This window comes from Xenia sp. Carnegie-2017, unplaced genomic scaffold, assembly GCF_021976095.1.
Source record: "Xenia sp. Carnegie-2017 unplaced genomic scaffold, XeniaSp_v1 HiC_scaffold_2, whole genome shotgun sequence".
Taxonomy (NCBI): Eukaryota; Metazoa; Cnidaria; class Anthozoa; order Malacalcyonacea; family Xeniidae; genus Xenia; species Xenia sp. Carnegie-2017.
In genome coordinates, this window is record NW_025813482.1 from 9,281,137 (window position 1) to 9,298,843 (window position 17,707).

The following is a 17,707-nucleotide window of genomic DNA, read 5'->3' on the forward strand; positions in this document are numbered from 1 at the left end:
CAAATGCTTTAAAAAAACAATATACCATTTGAGCATTCCACACCAGCATCTTCAGAATGTCCACAATTATGTCTTCCCCATTTGTTATGGGAACAATCTGAAATATACTTTTCATGACCAATGCAACGAACTTCATCAAGCCATATTTTTCCACGACCATCAGGAACTGATCCTCCTTGTAGAGCCCTCTTAGCTTTTCTATAACCAAGCTGACGACAAACAACTTTTGCATCACTTAAACCCCAGCCATCATCACAAATTGTTCCCCATTCTCCATCATAAAATATTTCGACACGACCAGTTCCATTTAAACTTCTTGGTCCCTGAAGTCTGATAGGAGGACGTTTGTCTGTTCAAAGATAAAGAATCAAAGTTCTTGATGGAAAAGTAAGCATAAACAGATCTCTTTCATAAGAAAAGTAACAGCATGCATTTAAATGGTAATGGGTTACCTGTGCAAATTGTTCTATTTCCAAAATATCCAGATTTACATGTACATGAATAAGATCCCTGTGTATTTTGACACGTTGCATTTTCATGACAGTTATCAGTAGAAAGTGAACATTCATTGATATCTAAAAAGTTAGCTCAATGTTACAAAAGGAAAAACATATCACAACAAAATTTACGTTTTTTAAAGAAATAAATCAAAGCGCAAAAAATTTAAAGAGTTAAAAACAAATTATTAAAAAAAATGGCTCAAAAACCTTCAATAAAAACTTTCTCTTTCGGAAAAAAAATTTCTAGAGTCACTCAAAGTTATCGCTAATGTTCTTTTGCAACCTACCATAACAATTCCATCCATTTCCTGTGTAACCAGAACGACACTCACACTTAAAACTTTCCTTGGTGTCAATACAATGAGCTTTATAGTGGCAATTGTGTCGTGATAAAGAACATTCATCTAAAACTAAATATTGTTAAAATTAAATTTTCTGAATTATTTCACTGAAAGAATTGTCAATTTTCGTCAAAACTTTGTGAAAATAATACAAAACATATTGATTATATCGTCATGTGATATAAAGAAGTGACCTTGACAGGTGGAAGCAAAATCATGTGTTGGACTCTCACATTAAAATTGAAAATAAACAGGTAATGTCAGGCTGCTCACATAAGCTCAAAAAGCCTGAGTTAGTGTACGCTCACCACAAATTGCTTGCACTTTAATGCCAAAGAGTATTATCAAATTCTTACGAACAACTCATTACACCATTAAACCAACTACTGTCACAAAACAATATTAATAATTAATACAAAGACTACGTACATAATATAAGTAACTGAAACCCAAAACATGCTTTCATCAACAAAATGAATGAATGAATTTGTAAGTACTTAAATTTTTTAAATTCCACTCTGCAAGTCTAAAAACAGCACTGAAAAACGTTATTGAAATGTTAAAATTGTATTTGTGATATTTCTTACGTAGTATGTTTCAAAACTCGTGTTTTAAATAAGTATATATAAATATTCAACAAAAATGAGTCGATTTTTTGTGAAAAATCACTTTTGTAGTAAATATTATTTATAAATAAGCATTACTGCTTTTATTTACGAAGTTGTAAAATATTTACCATCAGCACATTCAACACCAGCATCTTCAGAATGTCCACAATTATGTCTTCCCCATTTGTTATGTGAACAACTTGAAATATACTTTTCATGACCAAAGCAACGAACTTCATCAAGCCATATTTTTCCACGACCAACAGGAACTGATCCTCCTTGTAGAGCCCTCTTAGCTTTTCTATAACCAAGCTGACGACAAACAACTTTTGCCTCACTTAAACCCCAGCCATCATCACAAATTGTTCCCCACTCTCCACTATAAAATACTTCCACACGACCAGTTCCATTCAAACTTCTTGCTCCCTGAAGTCTGATAGGAGGACGTTTGTCTGTTCAAAGATAAAGAATAAAAGTTCTTGATGGAAAAGTAAGCATAAACAGATCTCTTTCATAAGAAAAGTAACACATGCAATTAAATAGTAATGGGTTACCTGTGCAATATGTTCCATTTCCAAAATATCCAGATTTACATCTACATGAATATGATCCCGGTGTATTGTAACACGTTGCATTTTCATGACAGTTCTCAGTAGAAAGTGAACATTCATTGACATCTAAAAAGTTAGCTCAATGTTACAAAAAATTTATATGTTAAGCCAAAATGACACTGAAATCAAAGATAGTACTAAAATAATATGTTTATTCAAAACGCCGTAACTGACAAGGGATAGAAATGAATAATTCAACAAAATGGCTCAAAATCATTATTCGAAAACTTTTTTTCTGCAGTAATATAATATATGAGTAGTGAAGTTTCTCGTTGATTTTTAATCACAACTTACCATAACAATTCACTCCATTTCCTGTAAAACCAGAACGACACTCACACTTAAAACTTTCCAATGTATCAATACATCGAGCTTTGTAGTGGCAATTGTGTAACGATTTAGAGCATTCATTCAAAACTATATGTTCAAGACAAAGTATATAAGATAAAATATCTGAAATATTTCACTAAAAAATAAGTTACTTTTATCAAAACAAATAACAAATATCCTTATATAATATAAACTAGTAGTAAAAGATTAGTCAGGCACAAAGCGAATTTTTGTTGAAGATGATAGCTTAATTTGGATATATATTTCTTTAAAATGTAGAACATTTTATGGAGAAAAATCTTCGCTATCTTACATTTTATGTATTATACATATATTTGTAGTACATACTTTAAAGTTCGTCAACTTTGTTTACACGTGACTTTCCATCCACGATTCATGGATGTAAAGCAGGTCATATTTTCGTTTTAAATGTACATCTGAGCTCAAAAAAGATACTGAACTAAAGCCTCAAAAAGTATTGCAAACTAATTTCTTACAAAATGAAAAAGTATAAGGACTTTCTTTGCTTTAAAAGACATAGTTGTCACGACTACAAGTTTTGAAAAAAACATTGTATACTCATAGGACTCAAATTGATGATGGCTACGTGCTTTTGGTCAAAATATATTTACAACAATATTTTTGCACACAAAATGACGTACTCTTTACAAAAGTTCGCTTTCACTAAGCAAAGCAGGGAGTTATATAAGATATAACATTTATTAAATTCGTTAATCGTTACGGCAAAAGTGACTTATGATCCCTAGTCTTGCAATTCATTCACTTTTTATTTATGTAACCATGACGAAACAAGTTGTAGAAAATTGCACCAAAACATTCTTCGGAAATATTCTTTCGACTTATCAATTCATGTCTAGGCTACATAAAAACGATGGAAAATTAATTAAAATTCACTGTGTCGTGTCTGCAGAAATAAGGAATCAATTTCACCTTTTACTTCGTTTTGTTACTAAGCACTTATCAACCGAGCGGCGAGCTGCGAGATCTTTATGGAGAAACATAAGACGGAGATGTTTTTGTACAGACCGAGCCCGTAGGGCGAGGTTTGTACAAAAAGACAGAGGTCCGATATTTCTCAGTAAAGACCGAGAAAGCGACATTAGGAAATAGTGCATTACATGGCATTATTTGAAGTGAAACGAAGCTTGCTTTCTTTTTTTCTCGTCCTCGCTGTTTTTTACTGGTTGGCTTTCACTTTTCTAGTTTTCATCAGTAAAAAAACCCGTTTGAAACTGGATAAAGAAACTCCAGTGTTTTTCCTTTAACTCACAATTGCATAAGATTTTCTTGTGTTTTTTTTTGCATTTTACTATTTGATTTACAAAGTTTTTTTATATTTAATTGTAAAATTACGCCCATTGTACATGTTTTTTAGCCAATCAAAGAGCGCCAATGTGCCGGATGTGACACTTGCCGTAATATGAGTTGTAAGTGAACTAACTTATTTTACAAACAAAGATGTTATTGAATAATAATATTTACCTTTGGTACATTCAACACCAGCATCTTCAGAATGTTTACAATTATGTATTCCCCATTTTCTATGTGTGCAACTTGAAAGATACATCTCCTTTCCAGTACAATCAACATCATCCAACCATATTGTTCCATTACCGTTAGCTATATCATTTCCTTTTAGAGCCTTAGATGCATACTGATAACCAAGTTGACGACATGCAACAATAGCATCATTTAAATCCCAGTAATCATCACAAACTGTTCCCCATTTTCCATCATAAAATATTTCCACACGACCACATCCATTTGTACTTCTTGGTCCTTTAAGTCTGATCAAAGGAGGTTGGTCTGGGCACACATAGAAAGGAAAAATGCTGTTTTATAAAAAACATTCATAAACTACAACGATTGGCAAGGCAAACAAGGAATACCAAAAATTTTTATCATTTGTATTTTTACAAATCAGCAGCAAACGAAATCCTGGTCTTTCCTACAACTTGATTAGCTGTGGTAGCAGGGGGAATTTCACACTCTCTGACCAAAGCTGGGAATCCTGTGGCAGTTCAATTGAATTATCTCATTGAAATAAATAAATACCTGGAAGGCTACCTTAAAAACCTAGACTGGTGTGTCTGGGGGTAAAATCCCTCATTCTAACTTATCGTCATAAATGAGCCTTCCTTTGACCGTGCGTTGAAAGATTTCGACTAGTCAAATTACTTGTTTTAAATTTTAGCAGATAAAAGCCTCTCATTTTTATTCAGTTCAATGAGCTACATGAAGTGGTAAAGCAAAGTAACATAAACTTGCAAAACTAAATTTATAATCATTAATCTAACAAACCTAGGAAGAGATTCTAATAAATTTAAAAAGATATTCTTGATGCCCCAGCCTCAAATATGTTACGCTACATTTCAAATACAAAATTTTAAATGGTTTTACATTATGTAATGGTATGCCTAAATTGTCCACAATTTAACTCTTCAGGATTTTACACCAATTTGGTATGAATAATCAGAGCTTTGAGTCTCAAAGAAACCTTGATATATTTGATGTATCATAACACCTATAAACGTTTTAGGAGAGAAACCTATTTGGTATATCAGACACATCTCACTCATAAAAGAATTTCTTGTTTGAAAGGGTTGTTGGCAATAAACAATCTCACAGTGTTTTTAAGTTTTAACATTTTGAAAGGTCTTCCCTCACTCAAGCTATTCTTCCATCTTGTATGTCTCAGTCATAACAACAAACAACGTCCAGTATAGAGCTTTTAAACATTGTCACTACATCACAGAATTCACATAAAGTCACAAAATTCAATACTCCACTCTGACTTTCACACTAAACGCTTCTTTGTCTCCACATTATTTGCAAATTACATTAAAATTGTGATTATAATTGCTGAAATAAGTCGAAATTTGAAAAAATGATCATATTTATTCATAAAATGCGTCAAGTTCCGATCATTTCATAGAATATAATAAACGTTCTATATTTGATAACGTGTAATAATTAACACGCCAAAAGATAGCTTATTTTGACCTTAAATATTTTGCAATCTACATAGCAAAAATTAAAAAATTACCACGGCAAAATTGAAGAGAAAAGCTCACTATACCATATGCAAACGTAATTTTGTCAAAAAAAAGCATAATAACGAATTGCAGCAACTTACTTGAACATTGTGCTTGTTTTGTTTTGATTATTAAACGCAATCTGATTGGCTCATAGAACAAAATGTCAATCAAGGCGCTGATTGGTTTAACATTATTAGACCTTGTTATGTATGGTCACTAATTACTCGATAGGCCATCTGACCTCCTCAAAAATCATTTTTGCTAAATGCTCGAAGAGTTGTTTTGTTTTGTTTTGCTATGTTTCACGTAAGAAATTATTAGCCAACTTTGTATTGTAATAATCTACTAAGGTGAATTTTGTGATTTCCAGAAGTTCTAGTACTTGGACATTATCATTTCTAAAGAAATTAAAATGTTCTTTCATAAAATAATGACAAATATAAAACTCTCATACCTTTAGAACATTCAACCCCAGCATTCCTGCGGGAACTACAAGAGCTGACTTTCCATCCTTTAAATGAGCAACTTGAAATATTTGATTCCTTGCCATTACAATAAACATTATCTAACCAAGTTGTTCTTCTACCGTTGGGAACAAATTGCCTTCTTAAAGCCTTGTATGCACTTACGTAACCAAGTTGACGACATACAACCTCAGCGTCTTTCAAATCCCAGTTCCTATCACAAATTGTTCCCCATTCTCCATTATGTAACACTTCAACATGACCAGTACCATGAATAGCCTTTGGTCCTTGAAGCCTTACAGTTTGTGGATGCCCTAAAGAAAGAAATAAAGACAACGTTGTTATAACAACAGAGTAGCTAATTTCTGCCAAATTTCTTTCCTAACTTACTTAAACAAAAAGTTCCATTTCGAACATAACCATCATTGCAATTACATAAATATGAACCATCAGTGTTGCTACAGACTGAATTTTGATGACAGTCATCCACCGCAAGAGAACATTCATTGATGTCTTAAATAAATGAAGAAAGCAAACAACTTTAGTTATAAAAAAACTGTATAAATTGTATTTATTAGAATTATAATGTTTAAGTAACCATTTTAATATAACCAAATACAACGTGCAGTGCGATAGAACAGAATAAGAATACTAAAAGATATAGAATGTCAACAAGACAAAGAACTTAATATTAACATAAGTGTTAGTGCCAAAGTCCATGATCAATTATCCAATCATGTATCATCATTATAGATATGAAGTTCCGGTATCATATTACTCTAATGATACGTTTATATCCCAATAGTATTCAGTATCCTAAAATAAGTTTGAGCAATAATTTTGAACTATTTTAGCAAAACCTTTGTACCTGTGCAAAGAAATCCATTTCCAGTGTAACCAGATCTACACATGCATGTAAAACCTTCTTCTGTATTTGTACATAAAGCGTTTCTACTACAATTGTGCAATTCCAGGTAGCATTCATCAAAGTCTGTTTGTGAAAAACAGTTTATTATTGCAGAAATATAGAAATATCTTGTAATGTTTAAAAAATGGTGTTTAAAAAAGTTCATAACAATTAAACAAAATTTACCATTTAAACATGCCACACCAACATCTTCACGGTGCCTACAGTTATGTTTACCCCAACCACGATGTGAACACTTTGAAAGACTTGTTTCATTGCCAACACATGAAACATCATCTAACCATATTTTTCCTGTTCCTTTACGAAAACTACGTTCGTTCCGCAATCTAACACCAACTTTATAACCAAGTTGACGACATACTACCTTTGAATTTTGCCAATCCCAATGATCATCGCATATTGTACCCCATTCTCCTTCATAAAATATTTCTAATAGACCAGTACCATTGGAACTCTTAGGTCCTTGTAGTCTGACAGGTAAAGGTTCGTCTGTTAAAAACAGAAAAAAGTTTATGTATTGAGTACGTTGATCTGTTTACATAAAGACAGAAAATGAGCTGACCCAAAAACGCCAAAAGCTTAAAGATACATCCATACATAAAAAATCATCAGAAGTGGAGACTCTTTATATTTTGACGAATTCGAGATTGTTACATAACTTTATGGTGTATAAATACTGCTTTGCCAAGAGATAATCCACCTTACGTCACCAAATTAACTGACAAGCAATATACATCAGGTAAGTTGAAACATCAAATTCAAATATGCATATGATATGCTGTATCAAGATCCTTCAAATTTTATAAATTTGTACGAATTGTGACATGCATATCTTAAACTAGACTTACTCTAATAAACCTCGAACTATCTACGTGCATGATATGCATGTTGTTAGGAAAACAGGACGTTAATTTTTGGTACTTATTCTTATTATAGCTTCATAAAGAACTTAATCTTCACCTGAACAATACGTTCCATTTCCAAAATAACCCCAGTTACATTTGCATGAATATGATCCATAGGTATTTTTACAAGTTGCGTATTTATGACAGTTATCAGTAGAAAGAGAACATTCATCTACGTCTACAAAACATAAGTGATAAATAAATATTTACCATTTTATGCACAAGCCTAAGAGATTGCAAATATAAAGTTGCCTGCTGTCAGAATATCAATTTCTGGCTCCCTGTCAGCAGATAATAATGAGAATACTTTCCAAATCCTTTTTAGCACGACGTTTTCCTGTGATTTTAAGCAATTGCACGATATGTTAGAGAATTCAAAAAAACATGTAGAAACCTACCATTACAAATAGCTCCATTTCCTGTATAACCAGATTTACACAAGCATCTATGACCTCCAGACGTGTTTACACACTGGCCATGGATACTGCAGTTGTGTAAATTTCGGGAACATTCATCTAAATCTATGTACAAAATATATGACTGACTGGCTTTATCATGATTCCCAACATATTAATGAAAAAACTTCATTTCTTATTCTCAATGCCAAAAGAGTAAACACTCTCGGAGCACAATCAAAGTCCTTCGCCAATATTGTCGAAAAATGATCTTTGAATCATAAATTAACTGCCAAGTGTTTCAATCAAAGCGTTTCTTAAGGAATTTTTCTCACAATATTCACATGTTTTAATGATTCATTACCTTCAGAACATTCTACACCTGCATCTTCATAATGTCGACAATTGTGTCTTCCCCATCCGTTATGTGAACAACTTAAAAGACTTTGTTCATTTCCATTGCATCTAACATCATCTAACCATATCTTTCCTTTACCATCAGGAACAAAACTTCTATGTAAAGCTTTGCTGGTATATTTATAACCAAGTTGACGACAAACAACATCAGCATCTTTTAAATCCCAGCTGTCATCACAAACAGTTCCCCATTCTCCATTGTGAAAAACCTCTACACGACCAGTACCATTTTCACTTTTTGGTCCACGAATTGCAACAGTTCTTTCTATTAGAAAAAATAGATTTGTTTAGTTAATAATTTTACAACCTATGATAGAAAATGATAAGGAATATAAATCACTATCATATTGGGTTTATCGATATCATACTGAGACTTTGGAAGATGATAGTTTTGCAAAAATATCAATGATTTTCACTACACTGTTTTAATATATACCTGAACAAAATTTTCCATCTCCAAAAAAGCCAAAGTTACATTTGCATAAAAATGATCCATCTGTGTTGAAACAACTTGCATTTTCATGACAATCATCAGTAGAAAGAGAACATTCATCAACGTCTATGAATAAAATCATTAACTTGTGTCATAAATACGATAAGATTAACAAAGTAAAAGTATGATATTGTTTGATTCAACTAAAAAACGTTTTGCTTAATAAAAACAATGAATTATGTTTCAAATCTTTTTCGATTTTTAGCTACGTAAATTACGCTTAAAAGCAAACTTTGCGTTGTCCCAAAACAGTCTACGAAAATGATTTATAATCGCTAAAAAAGTTTACCTTCATAACATTTTACACCGGCGTCTTCTGAGTGATCACAGTTATGTCCTCCCAAGTATCTGTGTGAACAACTTGAAAGATAAAATTCTTTTCCTGTACACTTAACATCATCTAACCATATCGTTCCATTACCACTAGGAACAACATTTCCTTCAAGAGCTGCCAGAGCTGTTTTATAACCAAATTGACGACATACAACCTTAGCATCGTTTATATCCCAGTCATCATCACATACTGTTCCCCATTCTCCTTTGTAAAATATTTCTACACGACCTGTGGCATTGGAGCTTGTTGATCCCTGAAGTCTGATTGACAATCTTGGGACATCTTGAAAGAGAAGTTATTTCAAAATTAAAACATTTTTGTTTAACATTTTCTATTTTCTTAACTATAATTTAATAAAACTCCAAAGAGAAATATTTTTAAAAAAAGAAGAATCCAATTACTATACTTCAAATCACAGGCACTTACAAATTATAGTAAAACAGGCAAAAACAGCATTTATGATCATCACACAATAGGGAGAATCAAATCATCTGAATTCGATTCTCCAATTTAAATGTTTCTATTTGTTAGGCATTTAAAATAAACGACAAATTTTTTTATTATAAACATGTTTTGACTTACATTAAGTAATCTTCAGTATAAGAATGAAGTAAAGTTATTTACAATACTGTATTTATAATAAGATACATGATACGTGTTAATAAAAGGATGTGATAAAATATTACTTTCTATTTGCATAGCATATTAACCTGTTGATAAATATTTACTTTCTATTTGCATAGCATATTAACCTGTTGATAAATATTTACTTTCTATTTGCATAGCATATTAACCTGTTGATAAATATTTACTTTCTATTTGCATAACATATTAACCTGTTGATAAATATTTACTTTTTATTTGCATAGCATATTAACCTGTTGATAAATATTTACTTTTTATTTGCATAGCATATTAACCTGTTGATAAATATTTACTTTTTGCATAGCATATTAACCTGTTGATAAATATTTACTTTTATTTGCATAGCATATTAACCTGTTGATAAATATTTACTTTTTATTTGCATAGCATATTAACCTGTTGATAAATATTTACTTTTTATTTGCATAGCATATTAACCTGTTGATAAATATTTACTTTTTATTTGCATAGCATATTAACCTGTTGATAAATATTTACTTTCTATTTGCATAGCATATTAACCTGTTGATAAATATTTACTTTTTATTAGGGTTAGATTATTAGCAACGTTCTTTTGGGAGGCTCTCACTAATGTTTTAAAATGCTAGGAATCTAGTGGTGTATAAAGTAATAGTATTTTTAGTATACAATTATACAACATGTTTTGATGTTATCGTCACAGTTTTATAAAGGACCCTCATTTTTAAATCATAACTTACTGTAGCAGAGTAATTTTCTCACAGAGTTATAAGTTTTAATCTGCCGATCCCCGTCACACATACGCGGTATGACAAGACTTATGAGTTATCATGTGTTATTTGTGAGTTATTTCAGTTAAACGTTATGAACATCTATGATAATGTCATATGATGACGTCACGCATTTCTTACAATTTCATGACTACAGTCACGTAAAGAAATCATCCCCCCCCCCTCTCTTATAAATTTAATCAATAGCTCTAAATGAATCTGTTCTAGTTTCACCGACGCTATGGCGTTCCCAATCAAGGACAAGGCTTTGTTTTTTTTCTTCTTCTGGAAATACTTTTCTCTGAGATTCTTGAGTCCAAGCGTTATAGTTTGGCATAGCTGATAACACTTAGAGATTAACATTTTCTCTCGTAACCGCAGTAAAGCAATTTTAATTAACAGCATTCCATTCAAATTCCCATTAAACGAGGAGGATACAGTAACTTGCCCGCCTTAACGCCGATTCCCTTCATATTATTTTCAAATACGAAACAGTTGTTTGTTCCTAAGATGGTAATTGTTTTATTAGTTCGTCACAACGTTTTTGACGTCTGTGGGTTGAACATCAACTTCTTTTGTCATTTTATTTCGTCCAAGATACCATTGCATCGGGGATTTTTATCATGCAGGCTGTAATGCTCAATATTTTCATTGACCACCAAGTTCATTGAGAAAAAAACAGTTTTATATCCGGTTACTTACCTGAATTTTTATGATCTTTTCACAATTATCGCTTATATATAAGGAAAATACTATGTTGTTTATTATTTATTATTAACAAGAAGTGTACACTGTCTGAGCACAATTAAAGACTTTGCCAATATTGTATAAAAGTGTTATCCATGTATCATTTAAGAAATAAAAGATGTTTGTCGTGTTTGCACAGGCTTATGCAAAGCGTGGAGACCTTTGGGAGAACTCAAGAGCAGATCAGTGCCAGCCCGAAACAGAAGTTGGAGGGTTGCACATGCTCGAGATTTCTCACAAATGTCTTCAAGGTTTGCATAAGCCAGTGCAAACACGACAAATATCTTTTATTTCTTTTATAAAATAACAATGATGCAAAACAGACAAATTTAGAGTAAACGTTTTAATTTTTCTTCTAATTTGTATTCATGATCAATCTTCAAATTTTCTTTGACTGATTGATTGCTTTGATTGATCTGATTGGTTGAGCTCAGATGTGCATTGCACAGGCTAATACAAACACAGCTCTAGACCAATCAGCGCACGCGTTTCATTGTGTTATTTTATAAATAGGAATTGTGAAATATTTCAATAACTGCGTTTTTTAAGTAAAACAAAATGATTTATTACCTTGAGAGCATTCTACACCTGCATCTTTATAATGTCTACAATAGTGTCTTCCCCATCCACGATGAGAACAACCTGAAAGATTTTGTTCATTTCCATTGCACCTAACATCATCTAACCATATCTTTCCTTTACCATCAGGAACTAAACTTCCATGTAAAGCTTTGTACGCACTTCCATAACCAAGTTGACGACAAACGACCTCAGCATCTTTTAAATCCCAGCGGTAATCACAAATTGTTCCCCATTGTCCACTGTAAAATATTTCTACTCGTCCTGTTCCTTGGTCGTTTTTTGGTCCTTGGAGTCTGACGGCATATAATTGCTCTGTTTAATTATTCAATAAGATGTTAGATATTTTGATATGGTCACATAAAATGTGAGAAACAAAAACAAGATATCTTAAAAATAAGGAATTTACTACGGAGCCAATCAACGACAGTGATAACTGTCACATGTTCCACTATATATAGATATATATATTTCGAAAAATTATAAATCCTTGAACACTTTTTTTATGATAATGTCAAGGATATTAAGCTAAACTCCATAGCATTGTGCACTGATAATTATGGCAGTGAATGAAACTTTAAAAAATAACATGGAGATGTACGTGAAAGTTTGGGTAACGTGAATTTAGTAAATACGATTGATAAAAATTACAGTAAGACATTCGGATAAAAATTTCAGTGAAAAGACACGTGCTTGCATAATGAAAAATTTTCACCGAACCTGCATGATTTCGAACACCAGTCATATGCGATTTTAAAACACATGCGATAGTAAAATATATGTGCAAATGCAAAACGCGATAACATTATCTTACTCTCAAGCTTATGGTGAGGAAACACTTCACTCTCGCGTGACTTGCAAATTGGTATATAGCTAATAATCATGTTTATCATTCAAAGTGTTCAGTATTTTGCCAATTTTAATATCCCTCATTGACAATAAATTCACGACAGACGTTTAGAAACAACATAACTAATTTATATAAAAACTAGTACATCTTGTTTCCCCATTTCATTATCGTGGCTAGTAGAAACAGTGGCAGATCTAGAGTATGTCAACACTGCTTTATTTTATTTTGACTATTGCAACTGAGATATTGAGTCAGCTTGCTTGATTCTTAAGTTTTTTGCAGCTAAATAATTTTAATTCTGGTTTTTGCCTGTTCATTAAAAGCACACTTCTTCGTTCGAGGACAAGTTTACCAAGCCGATAGTTCTCTTGCTTGAATGTTACATCGTTAAAACTTGAGACACAAAGAAGTCTCTTCTTTAAAATCGTAAATCTCATTATTTCAAACCTTAACTCATTCTTGCTCCAAAATGTATGTCTATGAATGGTAATGGTAATCGTCTTTCAATCGCGTTGGCAATTTCCTCGATCACTAACTTGTGAAAACCTGTGATCAACCATCAACAACTTCGACAAAAATTTAACTATCATATGTATTTTCATAGTAAATTTATAAACATGCTAGACTTACTGAAACAATTCAAAAACATAATTTACAAGTTAACAGCTTCATTCATTTCTTCATTTCCTCGCGAGCTACCAAGAATATTTGCTTTAAAAGTCATTAATATTTGTTCAAAGTTTAATAACCGAACTAAATCGTACATTCGGGAGAATAATCAATCCCTAAGGAGGCGTAAACCATTGCGTAAACGCAATTTGCGAATTTAGCGTAGTAATCACGTGTAATGCAGTTAGTCACGTGAGTATTTCGTAAGCATTGCAGACTTTGCAAACGTCGCATATAAGGTAAAAAATTGGAATACGAACACAACTTGTTAATGTTAATAAATTATTGTTGCAACTTTAAATTTTCGCATTTTTCTACTTGCAAAATTACTGTTGGTTGCTATGTTACAGGAAAAGTACACATTCTTACAATATTTACAGTACCGCTGTTGAGTGATGACTGTTTATCAACGGTTATCAAAATGATTCGATAGCTTACAATAAATGTTTTCTTACGACTAAATTTTAACTTATGCGACCAAATTTTAACACGTGACACAGAGAAGCTGTTGAGTGATGACTGTTTATCAACGGTTATCAAAATGATTCGATAGCTTACAATGTTTTCTTACGACAAAATTTTAACTTGTGTGACCAAATTTTAACACGTGACACAGAAAATGATATAAAGAATTTTCGATCGCAAATTTTTCGTTGTTTCTCGTATGTATTTTATCAAATGCAAGAACTTATCACAAACGCCAAAAATTCAACAATTTATTGAAACTGACATAGATTGAAAAAAATCAGTTTCGTTGTTTTATGCCTTACCATATTGCTACCTAAGTGTTTCAATGTTCCTGGTTATGCTAATGCCGGAAAAAACATCAAAAATTCTTTGTTTAGTTCGATGTCACATGTTATTGTAGTTCCGGTGCACGTGTTGTTAATTTTTCTCAACAATTTTAATCAAAGTGTGAATGTCTGTTCATAACTTCCACAAAAATAACGTTTTTAGCTTCTATGAATTATTTTTATTTACTTTTTCCGATCACATTATCAATTAATGCAATTATCTCTTGCTTAACGAGTTTTGCTGCGTTTGGCGTTTTTTACTTATAAATCAAAATTGAGTAAAGTAATCGGTTATGTTGTAATAGTGTACATCGATAATATCACAAAAAAATTACGAAAAAATTAGTCCATTGACGACATAAAGTAAACAGTAAGAGAAATTTGCATAGCATGGAAGGTTGTACTATGGACAGACAACTTTGAAGTATGGACAGACAACTTTAAAGTATGCACAGACAACTTTGAAGTATGGACAGACATCTTTGTAGTATGAACAGACAACTTTGAAGTATGGAGAGACAACTTTGAGGTATGGACAGACAACTTTGAAGTATAGACAGACAACTTTGAAGTGAGGACAGACAACTTTGAAGTAAGGACAGAATACTTTGTAGTATGGACAGACAACTTTGTAGTAAGGACAGACAACTTTGAAGTATGAACAGACAACTTTGAAGATTAGAAATGATTTAATACAGTGTTGGTCATCAAAGAATCTTAAAAGAAACAACTCATTGAAATATAAGTTTCCATTTCTGAAACAGAAGTTTTTACTAAAATTCAAAATGGTTACTTGGTACTGTAAAAATTTTTGTTCATATTTCTAACATCTTGTTTTCACCAAATGGTTAGAAATGTTTAATTAATAAATCCCAATCATTGTACACACAAGCATACGAGTTAACCGTGGACTTTTTACCATCTTATCATCATTGAAATTCTTATTTCCATAATTTCTTAATACATTAACACTAACTTTAAGGACTCTATTAATCTGGACAAACTGTATCTACATAAATGTAACGACACTCCTGGGCTCAAACCATTAACTTTATTAGAGTATATTAATAAATCCTACTCTAAATATCCCCCATTTATACATTTATTAAAGTGTCGAGTCTATTAACTTACCTTTTGCTTTTACAACCGTCATGAAAACAAGAGTTAAAACCAACAGTCTACCAGAAGCCATTTCATTGACCAGTAACTTGGAAGGGTAGCAATCAAACATATATGGTTTATATTGATAACGGCTGTTATAGAACGCTTGACTGAACTTCAAACAAACGAACGAAATTAAAATTCGTCGGGAAAAACACATTTATAACCAGATCAATATATAAGTTATGTCATTACATATGTAATCAGGCAAACAGATTTGTGTCAGTTTGAGAGTGTTTCAAACAGACTAAGATGCAAGATTCCTTGATAACACAAACTGTAGCTTCCTAGGGATATCTTTCAAAGAAACGTTATGTTAACATTCGAGAAGAACTTGAATGAAAATGAAAGTCAAAAATTAAAACAAAACTTAAGAAATCATAATAATGCTACGCCCAACGATCAAAAGTCGTATACGTGGTCGAGCCTTACTTGGGAAATGTCTGTTTGTTACGCCAACTGTAAGCGATAAGCATTTTGGTCATTTTTTAGTCTGTTGAGTTACATCAGAGTTAGTATTATTTTTAGGTAACTATAACGTCACTTTAACTATGCATAAATGTTTCATCGTTATTTGAAGGTTCAATGTAAAATAATTAGTTTTCAAAAAGGGGAAGTACTTTTTATACACACCTTATTCAAAAACGGAGCCACCTGGAGTGTTGACGTCATTTGCCAACATCTATTTTTGACTTCAGCGTCACATATCGCAACATTAAATAATCTTGTTCCAAGATGATACTGTTTGGACTCAAAATGTTTCATTCTACAAATAAATGAGATGTGTCAATTTTAACAATTACCTTCGTCCTTTGCTGCAAAAAGGGCAAAAATAAGTAAGATTTACCATATGATCTTAGCAGCACGATGCTTAATATTTTAGATAAACGGCATTATTTTTGACTTTTATCACGTTTTTAATCACAAATATGTTCTAACCGAATATCATATTCCGTGCAAATGCAGGGTTACGCTGAGGTCTGGGCAAAGAGCGAATTAAAGCCAAACACAAAATTTACCTTCGAGACGGCGTCAAGCATTTTTTTTTGGACAGGTCTCATCTTTATTTTCTATTACCTATAGAAATTTTAAATAATCCAGCTATTTTGCTTGAAATCTAGTAATTATGGTGACTGCAAATTTTACACAGCACTTCCGGTGGAAGTCGTCAGCATGCACAATATAAAATACAGAAGTTTATCTTCGCCATGTTGACATGTTCCTTTCCACACTTGCTACTAGAAAATGAACATCTTCCCAATGTTCAAATTGCTTCTCTCTCTTTATAAACACTTTTTCCATCTGACCAAACTAACATCTGTGAAAAGACTCGTGATCGGGGGAGTAACAGATAGTAACACCTGTGTAAAGACTAGTGGTCAGGAGCGTGACAGATACTAACACCAGTGTAAAGACAAGTGGTCAAGGGGTAACTGATACTAACACCTGTATAAAAACTTGTGGTCAGGGGGTAACTGATACTAACACCTTTGCAAAGGCTAGTGGTCAGGGGTAACTGATACTAACACCTGTGTAAAGACTAGTGGTCAGGGGGTAACTGATACTAACACCTGTTCACCAATTTTCATGCAAAAGACTATAGTTCCCCAATTTTCATATAAAAGACTAAAGTTCGTCAATTTTCATGCAAAAGACTAAAGTTCACCAAATTTCATGCAAAAGACTATGGTTCACCAATTTTCAAGCAAAAGACTATAGTTCACCAATTTTCATGCAAAAGACTAAAGTTCATCAATTTTCATGCAAAAGACTATAGTTCACCAATTTTCATATAAAAGACTAAAGTTCATCAATTTTCATGCAAAAGACTATAGTTCACCAATTCTCATGCAAAAAAACTATAGTTCACCAATTTTCATGCAAAAGACTAAAGTTCATCAATTTTCATGCAAAAGACTAAAGTTCACCAGTTGTCATGCAAAAGACTAAAGTTCACCATTTGTCATGCAAAAGACTAAAGTTCACCAATTTTCATGCAAAAGACTAAAGTTCACCAATTTTCATGCAAAAGGCTATAGTTCACCAATTTTCAAGCAAAAGACTAAAGTTCACCAAATGCTCACGTGAGAAACATGACGGGGGAACCATTGAGTTCTATAAGGTCTTA

The 17,707-nt window shown here is 32.3% G+C and overlaps 1 protein-coding gene across 1 annotated transcript in view; it reads right to left on the reverse strand.

Moving 5' to 3' along the window:
* LOC124439929 (scavenger receptor cysteine-rich type 1 protein M160-like) overlaps nucleotides 1–16,328 on the reverse strand; it is a 29,853-nt gene extending 13,525 nt beyond the window's left edge. The window contains exons 1-19 of the mRNA XM_046990224.1: nucleotides 16,213–16,328; nucleotides 15,550–15,694; nucleotides 12,097–12,420; nucleotides 9,341–9,667; nucleotides 8,995–9,117; nucleotides 8,506–8,823; nucleotides 8,145–8,267; nucleotides 7,802–7,924; nucleotides 7,007–7,330; nucleotides 6,782–6,904; nucleotides 6,304–6,426; nucleotides 5,904–6,227; nucleotides 3,894–4,217; nucleotides 2,355–2,477; nucleotides 2,004–2,126; nucleotides 1,578–1,901; nucleotides 788–910; nucleotides 453–575; nucleotides 26–349 (exon numbers count right to left, since the gene is read on the reverse strand). Coding sequence (XP_046846180.1) covers nucleotides 26–349; nucleotides 453–575; nucleotides 788–910; nucleotides 1,578–1,901; nucleotides 2,004–2,126; nucleotides 2,355–2,477; nucleotides 3,894–4,217; nucleotides 5,904–6,227; nucleotides 6,304–6,426; nucleotides 6,782–6,904; nucleotides 7,007–7,330; nucleotides 7,802–7,924; nucleotides 8,145–8,267; nucleotides 8,506–8,823; nucleotides 8,995–9,117; nucleotides 9,341–9,667; nucleotides 12,097–12,420; nucleotides 15,550–15,694; nucleotides 16,213–16,251 — 3,880 coding nt within the window. The 5' untranslated portion in view covers nucleotides 16,252–16,328. The remainder of the gene's footprint in view (nucleotides 1–25; nucleotides 350–452; nucleotides 576–787; nucleotides 911–1,577; nucleotides 1,902–2,003; nucleotides 2,127–2,354; nucleotides 2,478–3,893; nucleotides 4,218–5,903; nucleotides 6,228–6,303; nucleotides 6,427–6,781; nucleotides 6,905–7,006; nucleotides 7,331–7,801; nucleotides 7,925–8,144; nucleotides 8,268–8,505; nucleotides 8,824–8,994; nucleotides 9,118–9,340; nucleotides 9,668–12,096; nucleotides 12,421–15,549; nucleotides 15,695–16,212) is intronic.
* Nucleotides 16,329–17,707: the final 1,379 nt, after the last annotated feature.